At 43.5% G+C, this 11,069-nt stretch overlaps 1 protein-coding gene across 3 annotated transcripts; it reads left to right on the top strand.

Moving 5' to 3' along the window:
- The first annotated feature begins 191 nt into the window (after positions 1 to 191).
- On the top strand, positions 192 to 8,107 carry LOC103868339 (paired amphipathic helix protein Sin3-like 6). 3 transcript variants are annotated; one of them, XM_009146450.2, is made up of 7 exons: positions 192 to 995; positions 1,192 to 1,317; positions 1,436 to 1,616; positions 1,713 to 1,811; positions 1,916 to 2,020; positions 2,122 to 2,180; positions 2,373 to 2,677. In XM_009146450.2, exons 1-7 carry the CDS (start codon positions 910 to 912, stop codon positions 2,383 to 2,385), a joined length of 669 nt encoding a protein of 222 aa, XP_009144698.2. In that variant the 5' UTR covers positions 192 to 909; the 3' UTR covers positions 2,386 to 2,677. The 3 variants fall into 3 exon arrangements, with proteins under 3 accessions (XP_009144698.2, XP_009144697.2, XP_033148777.1); XM_009146449.3 differs by having other exon boundaries at positions 2,122 to 2,176; XM_033292886.1 differs by lacking the exons at positions 192 to 995; positions 1,192 to 1,317; positions 1,436 to 1,616; positions 1,713 to 1,811; positions 1,916 to 2,020 and adding an exon at positions 7,418 to 8,107 and having other exon boundaries at positions 2,111 to 2,176; positions 2,373 to 7,343.
- Positions 8,108 to 11,069: the final 2,962 nt, after the last annotated feature.

Consider the following 11,069-nt stretch of genomic DNA (forward strand, 5'->3'; position numbering starts at 1 on the left):
CTAAAATCATAGATTTAACTACGATAAGAATATATAATTTTATAAGAATAGTAAGTTATTTTATAAATATAAATCATAGGACAACTCAAAACATATTAAAATGAAAATAAAATATTAACCAACTGTTACAATTCTGTCCATATTAAAATTTATATATATGCATGAGACTTCAAAATATTATCATTTTTATATTAATTTACGTAATTTGGAATCAGACAGTTTAGTTTATTTTTTAATTTTATTCTAAGCACAATATATCTTAAGTTATACATAATCTTTATAAAATATATTTACATATCTAAGACAACCACCACCTAAATGCAAATAAGAAATTAATCAAAATTTTAATTTATAGAATAAAAAATATTACAGTTGAATTCATAAATGCAATCCAATTTACCCAAATGATAACTAAATCGATCGAAAAACAATAATATCGATTAGATATAACATATATAAAATCATATGTATAATTAAAGTAATATAATATTATTAATAAAAATGATGCTTATAAATTATAAATTAATTTAAAATTAAAAGTAAGTAGCAATCAATTATTATAATATATTTTTACTTTAGAAATATTTATATCCGTGCATGAGCACGGGAAATCACCTAGTAATAATAATTGAAAGAGAAGAGAGAGTGTAGAGAAAAATTCTAATATAAGGATATTTTAGAATTCTATTAGAACTCTATATGACACTTGTATACTATAGATTGGTTGAATTTTTTTTTTGTAATTAATTTCAGTTATCTAATTATATATTATTGAAATATTTATATTTTTGTTTAAGAAACTCTTTAAAGTTCTTATTGATAAATATTGCTCTAAGGCCCAGAGAAAAGAGATACATGGAAAATAGGCCCACGAAGTAACACCACAAATTATCTTTTGCTAAGTCTTTTATGATAAGATTAGGGTTTTCAACCTTTAATGTTTTGCCAAAGATGAGGAGAGATAGAGAAGATGGTTACACTTCTCGAGGAGAAACGTTAGTCTCTCTCTCTCTTATCCACATTTTCATTTCCTCTTTTCAAATTTATCTTCGACTTGTATAGATTGTGAGTTTGCATTTGAGGCCTATCATTTTTAGGTTTTTTCTTTGATTAAGCTGTTTTTGATTCTTAAGTCTAGTAGATGCAATTTGATTCTTGGAAAAGTTAGTAACATGTGTTTACGGAATGCAGAAACGGGCAATCTCCAACCATACGTGATGCACTGCATTATGTCAGTGCTGTGAGGAACACTTTTCATGACGACATAGGGAAATATGAGACATTCCTTGAGGTCATGAAGGACTTTAAAGCTCAGAGGTATATTACCTACCGGCCTCTCGTCTCTTCCCATTTAGTTTGACTTTGTCCTTTTCAATACAGTTCAAAGGTATTAGTGTATTGTTGATTTTACTGTGTTTATTCATGTTGGTTTCAGAGACGACCATAATGGTGTCATTAGAAGAATAAAAGTTTTGTTCAGTGGTCACAACGACCTAATATTAGGTTTTAATACTTTCTTACCCAAAAAGTATACAATAACCTTTCCGTTGGAGGAAGAGAAACCGAAGACCAGGGTAGGTTTCCAAGATGCTTTCGGTTTCGTCACCAAGATTAAGGTATGTTATGTAATGTACGTGATGTGTAAATTACATATTGAGTATGTTTGATTTTCTCTTATCAGTTATGATTTACTTTAATTATTACCTTTGCAGGCAAGGTTCTCAAGTGATGAACATGCGTATAAAAGGTTTCTAGACATCATGGAGATGTATCGAAAGGAAAGAAAGTCCATCATTGATGTCTACGAAGAGGTATATATGTTAAAGAGGGTTAAATTTATGAACTTTCTGCCTCCTATCTTATTTGTTAGAGCGCTAGTTGTAGTGCACCTCTCTGATTATCGTCTGTTGTGTAGGTAACTATTCTCTTCAAGGGTCATGATGATCTGCTCGTGGAGTTCCTTAATTTCTTACCTAATTGTGCTGCAATTTCTGACATGCTTCCAAGGCATTCTGATAAGGTCAGTCTAGTGCATTTTGGCCATACATCCTTTTCACTATGGAACTAAATGTCTCATTTTTCGATTGAGATATTGATACATACTCTTATTTTCTGTGTAAGGTCGAAAACTGTGATGAAAAGCTGGTTGTTTTCTCTGGTGGTAATCCTACTGGAAGTAGGTATTCTGATGGCTTGTTACATTCTAGTGAATGTTCTATAAATAAGCAATTGATATCTTTGTGATATGCACCCTTCATCTTGTATACTGCTGTTATGTATCTTAATCGTGTATACTATAATCATGGCCAGTCTTGTCTTTGTTAACGGCTTCAGTGGTCCTCTGAGTTTAAACCTGGTTCTAACTTTTGCAGAGTCCCTTGCTAAAGAAGGTCAGGGAGGCTATTTGAACGTGGCAGAAAATGGGCGAATTCAAGATCATCAAAGTGGTCAAGATGGTGGAAGAGATACAGATAGAGCTGACAAAACAGCTAGCAGTGTAAGCCAAATTATTGCCTCCTTCCAAAGGATGTGAATGACTCTTTTTCCATAATAACATCGTTCTACTACACTGGAAATTACTGCGTTATTCAGTTCTCTTATAAAATGGTTTGTGTTTGCCCATGGAATATCCATATGATAATTCTAAAAGTGGTCTTTATTAAGATACATTTTAACATGATGGTGTTTTTTTGTTACCTAATCGTCGTGCATTCACAATGTTCTGAAAACTGGACCGTAGGATGAACCCCAAGAAAAACACTACATCACGTGTTAATCCATTCTAACCAGTTTAAGTGTTAACTAATTAAGTTGAGAATATAATTTTAAAATTTTTAAACGTAACACATGTAAATAAGCTTTAAAGATCAAATTTTGTTCATAAGATAATGCCAAATTAGTCAAAGACCAAAATAGTTTACAAAGAAAAACTAAATTTGTAGTCCTTCCTTATGCTTTTCTTTTCCTATCGCTTGGATCAAGAGAAACCAACATCTGCTTGGCAATTTGTTTCACCATTCAGGATATACGTGTTTGCTTCCCCATGCCTTCTTGCATTTCATTCCCGCCAAATGATATCAATTGAAATTTGGAAGACATATCTGATGAGCATCGTCAGCGTGTTACTAGGAGAGGAGTTTCAGATGTTATCGATGAGATACAAGTGTAACATCTCGAGTTGTAACATACGGAAAGACTTAAAAGAATTAATTTAGTTACCTATGTCACCAAAGTTGACTTACTTTTTTTTTATCGCACATCCGTTTAAAACTCTAGAGTTAAATGTGCTGAGACTGGAGTAGTAAAAGGATGGATGGTGAGCAGGTCTTGAGCCAGCTTGAAACATCCACTGAGTAGCTGCAGATAAAAACATGTGATATAGAAACTCAAGCAGATCATTATAGAGAACACAAGTTGCAGTAGCTCTCATGTTACAGAGCAACATTCTATCTTCCGTATAGAGTAGTCTATTCTTTGTTGCCAGTTACGTGCAAAACGCATGTTTTGGCGTTGAATAAAACCAGATGCCTTTTGACCATACCTTTGGAGAAGTTTCCCTGATAAGATTCAAAGTGTTTTTTTTTTACTAAAAATTGATTTGAAAATATAATCATTATGTTTCCATAAGTTGATGTCCTTCACAGTGTGTACTCGTCCTTTCCTCTGTTTTTCCATCTCATCCTCAATTGCATTGAGCAATTTTGTACGATGTCTACTCCTGCCTTGGTTTGTTAGCGTGGATGACACATTTTCATTTATTGGGATGCCCAGATCAATACATCCCCGAGATCCAATTATATCATGTAAGCAACCAAGCTTGGACAAACATCGAACCCGAGAGATGTTTGCTCCCTGTTACTTTAGTAGCTTTCACCCTTCCACGGACCACTCTGTGTGTCCCGAACCGCCCAAAATTAGCTCTTGCATATGAGATATGTTTGTATTCATTTTACCCAAAGAGAAGGTTGCAAATCTCCAAATAAGCTTAAGAAAACACACTCTACTAACTTCCTTGAGGCGTTTTCAACCAATTTCACCCTCTTCTTTTGGACAGCAAACATCAACCCAAGATAGTTTTTTCTTCCAGTTACTCAATGTTGGCCCTGACAACAAGAACGCTGAACATAAGTTGTCAATCTCTTGAAGAAATTTCCTGGGTAACATGAAAGCAATGAGCCAGAATTTGTCATACTTCCAATAACCGAGCTAAAAAGTTTCATTCTCTTTTCCATGAGAGAGATCTCACAGTCCAGAATTGCATTCTCTGTCGAATCCTCTCCAACAAAGGCATGTAATTCGTCGGACTCATTTGCTTTGTGAGATATGGGAGCCTAGTTACCTTATTGGGAGAGCACTCATTGAAAAAGGATTTTTTTTGCCTCCATTCGATGTCTCACAACATTGTTTAAGGTGAGTTTGGTCTCGGGTGAAGTAAACAATACTAGAAATGGGTCGAACAGAGGCGTTTATTAGATTTCGAGATGATGTTACAAAGGTTGAGAAAGTAAAAGCAAGCCGGAGCTCGTGAGAGCTTAAACCGGAAAAGTACAAATAGCAGAGAGATGATTGTACGGATGATAAACCCTAATCTCGCCGCTAAGTTTATGTAGCTAAGTGTCGATGCCTTTCTCCTTTGCTTTCCTCTCCTTTTATACTCTGTTCGATTACCTTAACCTAATCTCCTTTTACCGATTGGGCCTTGTCGGCCCTTCGGGCCTGATTAGGAGATGATCGCTCTGAGCCGCTTAGTCGATTGGTCCCGCTTCGTTTGCTCTCCGCTTCGACTAACAGCGTTTCCTGGCTAAGCCGATACCCCGAGAATCGGCTTCCGAGCCGAGGTTGACTCGATCTGCTGGATTGGGCCCTTTGTTCGATGGGCTTTGTGGATGGGTTAAATCCATCCCCAACAGTAAGTCCCCCCCAGTTCATTGATGGTCGAGCAATCGATCTTCGATGAATTTGGTATCTTTAGTTCGGAGAACAAAAGGTTCAATCCGAGCAAGTGACTGATCGTTGAGGAGTCAATCCGTTTAATCAACGCTTCTCAACCGAGGAAATGGATCGACGCATCTGTTTATCACGCGTTGCGATCGTGAGATAAACGCTTACGGATCGAGAAGACGGATCGACGCATCTGTCGATCACGCGCCTAATTGGGTTTAGGCCCACTTAGGCCTTATTAGGCGTAATGATGACGCCTTGATCCCCGCGCTTATATCTCCCTATAAATAGCGCACCCCTCTCCACTTCTTTTCATTTTTCTCCGCAGCGCTAAAGGTACTTTCTCTCTCTACGCTCCTTCTCTCTCTTTATCTCTGTTTTTACATCTGCGGTTATCCGAGATGTCGTCGCATCGTTTGACGCGAGAACAAAAAGGAAAGGGGGCGGTATCTTCTCGGGATTCTGCTGAGAATCCTGACAGTATCCATCATGGAGCAATGATGGATACGGAGAATATGGATTTAGCGCAGCGTCTTTTGGTCTCGGAAGCAAGAGAACAGTTCCGGGGTGACGACGACGGTCAAGAAGCGGTCGACGCCTCGATTGTTCCGATCAGCTACTACCCTGGGAACATCTTCGCCGAGGAGAGCCCACTGGAGGTTTGCGGAATTCGACCTTCGGTCGTCGATGGACAAGATTGGTCCAACGTCGAGAGGACGAAGTCCACCGTGGATTCGGTGGAGGCTATTCTCCGAGATCTCAATGCACACGGGGTCTCGTTCATCATTCCAAAGCGGGATCAGAGGCCTTGGTCGCCCCCGAAGGGATATCAGTGCATTTACGAGTCATATTTCCGGAACGACACGAAGCTGTGGTTCCCGATTCCTCGAATCGTCACGACTTATGCGTTCCGCAGAGGAGTTGCTTTAAGCCAGCTGATGAACGGGTCTCTTCGGTTGATGGTCGTTCTATCGGTAATTGCGGCCGAGGCGGGGACGTCGATGAGTGTGAGGTCGTTTGAAGAGTTGACCTCGGTTTCAATTTCCGATGATGGGCTCGTCTCGACGAGGATGCGCCCAAACTACAACGTGGTTACGGGGTACCCGACCAAAACCTCGGATTGGCAACGTTCGTACTTCTATGTGAAGTTGAACAGGTCAGCGTTCGAGGAACCTCCGAAGTCTGGTTATCGCGTTCTTTGGAACGCGGAGATGGGTACTGCACACTGCCTTTCGTGATGATTGTAGCGTGTGCTCGTCTAACGTGTGTCTTTCTTCTCTCTTTTTTTTTTTAGTTGGTCACCCGAATCTCGCCACGTACCCCGAGGATTGGAGGGAGAGTGCTCGAATTGTTGCGTTGCAGAAGCAAGATCACTGGGAGGATTTTACTCGGGAGAGAATTCAGAGATCTGTAGACCGGATTGCCAACCGTAAGTTTCCACTACCTTTCTATATTTTCGAGTAAATGAACGATGTCTATTAAGGATTTCTCTTTTTGCAGAAAGCTGGATCTCGGAACCGCATCCTTATATTAACCAGTCGACTTCGAAGAGATTATCCCTCTTTACGAGAGCCGAGCAGAAGGAGATCAACCGAGCTAAAACGATGAAGCAACTACCAGACCTCAGTCTTATTGTAGCCGGGAAGATCGGTGCCAAGCGAGGCGCTTCTGAGAGCAGGGTTGGTCCTTCGGGACTGGAGGTCGTAGAGGCGACTCCAATTGCCACTGAGCAGGCGCGTACTGGCGGCTCCTCGCAGGGTAAAAGCTCGAAGAAGAGCAAGAAAAGTGCCGGGGGTCCGAAGGATTCCTCCGAGCCGGAACATCCTGGTGCGGATGGTTCTTCTAGGAAAGGGGGAAAAAAAAGGAAAGCCGGGGACCCGCCTACTGAAGATATTCCCAAGAAGAAGAGGATGAAGAAGAAAGAACTGGCTCCGCCCCGTTCATCCTCGGTCTGCGAAGAGGAACTTCAGGTTCTAGTTCCTGAAGCTATCCCTGAGGTTGGGACCTCGAAAGATGATGAGAACGAGACCATCGCCCTCCGCCGACGGAGACGGGAGAGTCGAGTCACCGAGGAGGTACCCCGTGGAGCCTTGGCCGGTGATCTGCGTTCTACTGAGGTTCCGAGGGGAATATCGACTTCGGGAGAACAACGGGACCGCTTGAGGAATGAGTCCCCTGCTCATGTCACGGAGGGATCTGAGACCCGAGTATCCGGTCGCCCTAAGGAAACCCCGGCAGATGGCTTCAAATTCGAGTTTAACCGTGAGCTTCCGCTGGCTTGCTACCCGGAAGATTGTGCTCGCCTGTTACGGTTGGTCAAAGGCGGTCCCGATCAACTCCCTTCGGTGGGAGATCTCATCTTCAAAGATGAGTATGAGCACGCCTCTTGCTCGTCTGTAAAGGTAAGCGGTTGTTCGTTCCCTTCTCCCTTTTTTTTTTTATCTTAGCTAAGTCTTCTTTGTCGTGTTTTGATCAGAGCCATGGTGATTGGAACGTTTTGGTCGAGAAGTACGACTCATCTCTCAGACGGGCCAGAGAACAGATTCGTGAGAGCGAGGAGGCTAAGAAGAGAATGGAGGAGGCTCTTCGGGTTTCTACGCGAGAAAAGGCAGACGCCATTGCTCGTGAAAAAGCCCTTAGGAAGGCGTTTGACGAGACGCGGACATCCGACGCAGCTGAGTTGCAGATGTGCAAGGAGTCAATGAACAATCTTGAGTTCGTGGTGGATAAGCAGCGGAAGGAAAAGGCTGATCTAGAGGCAAAAATGGCTGCGGAATTGCTAAGGCATTCCGAGGAGATGGACAGGCTTCGGAAATCTCGTAAATACGAGGTCACGCACGAGAGGATTCGCGTGCTGATTGCCATGATCGCTAAAGCCGAGAAACGCTTTCACAGGATTTCCCTTCGTGAGGACAAAAGGGACAAATACGACGATGCTCGGTGTCTCTATAGTCAAGCCTTCGGGACGAGGAAATGTCTCGAGCAGATCAAGGCCTCTGGTGCAGAGATCCCGCAGGAAACCATCGACTTCTTCATCGGGCAAGAGAAGCACTACGAGGAAGAAGCAGAGCGTTTGGAGGTAAAGGAGATTCCGGCGGAAGATCTTTGCCTTTCTCCGCTAGTGTTGGGTCGAATATTAATTTGATCGATTCGGAGGCCGCTATTGCTCTGCGTACTCCTCTTCGTCCTGAAGATCCGGTGGAGAAGCCCGCTCAAACTGCCGTATCCTCCAACCAGCCCACCGATCAAGACATTGATCCTGCGAAGCAGGCATCAGCGGGAGCGGTTGTTCTGAAGGACGGGGCCGTGCCGACTATCGTGCTAACGGATTCCCCTGCTAAGGCATCGAAGAATGCCAGCTCATCTGCTTCGTCGTCAGAGGACCCGGAGAAAGGTGATGATGCTCTTGCGGGGATGCCTACTGCAGACGCGACTGCGCCAGCCCCAACCAAATTTGGTCGTGTCTCGGGTCCCGGAGAAGGAGATGGCCGCGGCAACGAGGATCCTCCCGTGGTTGATTAATGCCTGTTGTCATCTGTTGTAAAATTTCTTTTTTTCTCGTTTCGGCTCCTTGAAGCCTTTGAACTTGTCTCTGTTGTTGTTTAAGTACTCGGAAGGTTTCCTTTGCTTTTTTTTTTTTTAAAAACTTTGAATGATTACCAAGTGTTTTTCTTTTAAGTATGTTACGGATAACCGCTAACATCTTAGTCGATTATGAAATTATTCGTTGCTCGTTAACTCAATCCCACTATTCTTCCTTCTGATAAGTCGGGAAAGAATTAAGGCAAGAATTTTCTTTTTGATAAGTTTCCGAGGGAAAGGTATCTGAATGCTACGCAGTAATCGAGAAAATTTGGTCGGCCAACTCATTATTTTCGATTTGCGTTAAGATCCAAAATTCCACTTCGTGAATTTGGTCAATGATTTACATCATCGGTGACTCTGTTTTTCCCTTCGTTCGATATCTGATCAGGATACGTTCGATTAATTTGGGCGAGTGCTCGTGCGCCGCTTTTCGAGTTAAGGGGCTGGCATCGTTTGCTCGTGAGAGGAACGAGATGAGTAAAACTCTTTTTGTTTTGGGTTGTTGGGGCTGGACCCCGTAGAGGGGATGCCTACGTACCTCCGAAGAGGATCAAGCCTTTCGTAGTTCGTTTTGTCCGAGTAAAAGTGACTTGGTAGTCATTTACTTGGGCGAGTAGAAGTGACCGTAGGGTGCATCTGCTCGGTTTTTTTTTTTTTTTTTTTTTTTTTTTTTTTTTGGCGCGAGCAAAAAGGTGATGTAGATCATTTTACTCGCTTTCAAAAGTTGCTCACTTTATGAGTAAAAACGGCGAAGATGCATGGAGTTCCAAGCTCGTGGGACTGCCTCTCCGCGGGAAGTCTCGAGTCGGTATACTCCTGGTTTGACGACTCGAGTAATCTTATATGGTCCTTCCCAATTCGCGCCGAGTTTTCCAGCGTTGGGCTCTTTGGTGTTCTCGAAGACTTTTCTCATGACCAGATCACCGAGCTCGAGAGGACGCGAGCGGACCTTCTTGTTGTAATAGCTCTCGATTTGGTTTTGGTAATTCTGGATCCGAAGTAAGGCTTGGTCGCGCTTCTCTTCTAGTCCATCGAGGGCATCTAGCAGCATCTCTTGGTTAAGCTCAACGTGCTGAGGCATCTTAGACCGGCGGAGACTCGTTACATTGACCTCGGCCAGAGCCATCGCCTCCATCCCGTAAGCGAGTGAGAAGGGAGTAGATTTTGTTGCTCCTCGGGGGGTTGTCCGATGCGACCAGAGCACGCCGTCGAGTTCATCGGCCCAATGTCCCTTTTTGAGATCGAGGCGCTTCTTGATTCCGTCGATGATGATCTTATTCGAGGATTCTGCTTGTCCGTTTCCTTGAGGATACCTCGGCGTTGAAGGGCTTAGTCGGATGTTCCACTTGTTGCAGAAATCTTTAAAATTTCCGGCCATAAACTGTGATCCGTTGTCCGTCACGATCTCGTATGGTAGGTCGTGGCGACAGATAATGTTCTTCCAAACAAAGCCGCGAACCTCCTTCTCTGTAACCTGCGCGAAGGCTTCTGCTTCAATCCATTTGGTGAAATAGTCGGTCAATACCAGCACGAAGCGACGTTGGCGAGAATTCGGCATTGGTCCGATGATATCCATCCCCCATCGCATAAATGGGTAAGGTGCTGCGGAAGTTCGCAGTAGCTCGGTTGGACTGTGGATACTCGGAGCGTGTCGTTGGCATTTGTCGCATCGCCGGGCATATGCTTCGCAGTCGGTATTCATAGTTGGCCAGAAGAATCCCAAGTTCCGAATTTTCAAGGCTAGTGATCGACCTCCAGAGTGGTTTCCACCCGCTCCTTCGTGAGTTTCTGCCATTACTAACTGTGTTTGCTCGGCGAAAATGCATTTGAGGAGAACCTTGTTAGCTGTTACCCGGTGGAGTTCTTCTTCCATGACGACGTAGTGCGCACTGCGTCGCTTTAGTCGTCTTGCGGCCCATTTATCAGTAGGAAGCGTGCCCTTGGTGAGATACTGAATGAATTCAGTCCTCCAATCTGGTATCAGTTGATCTTGTTCTGTCATCTCGGAGTCGTCGTTGGTCTCAGACAAGGACGTTGTTTCGGATTCAGTGGTGACGAAGTTAGCCGATTCCGCTGAGATGTCGATACTTGGTTTCTCGATTCGATGGATTGGAATAGTCCTTTTGACTTGATCGCGGAGCTTGCTTCCGAGTGCTGCTAATGCATCGGCACATACATTTTCTCCGCGGGGAACCTTTGTGAGGTCGAAGAATTCGAACTCTTTAGCTAACGACTGTACGACTCGGAGGTAAGCATCCATTCTATCGTTGCGCGCATCGTAATCACCGCTGAACTGACTGGCGACGAGCTGCGAGTCGCAGTATGCACTGAGCCGCTTAGCCTTGACTGCTTTGGCGAGGCGAAGACCGGCGATGAGTGATTCATACTCTGCCTCGTTGTTTGACGCTGGGAAACCGAAACTGAACGATTGTCGAATGAGTTCTCCTGACGGAGATTGAAGTTGAACTCCTGCACCAGAGCCTTTGTTTGTTGAGGAACCGTCGACATGCAAGATCCAGGTCGAATCCGAAGTTTCCAAATCC

This window comes from Brassica rapa, chromosome A05, assembly GCF_000309985.2.
Source record: "Brassica rapa cultivar Chiifu-401-42 chromosome A05, CAAS_Brap_v3.01, whole genome shotgun sequence".
Classification (NCBI taxonomy): domain Eukaryota; kingdom Viridiplantae; phylum Streptophyta; class Magnoliopsida; order Brassicales; family Brassicaceae; genus Brassica; species Brassica rapa.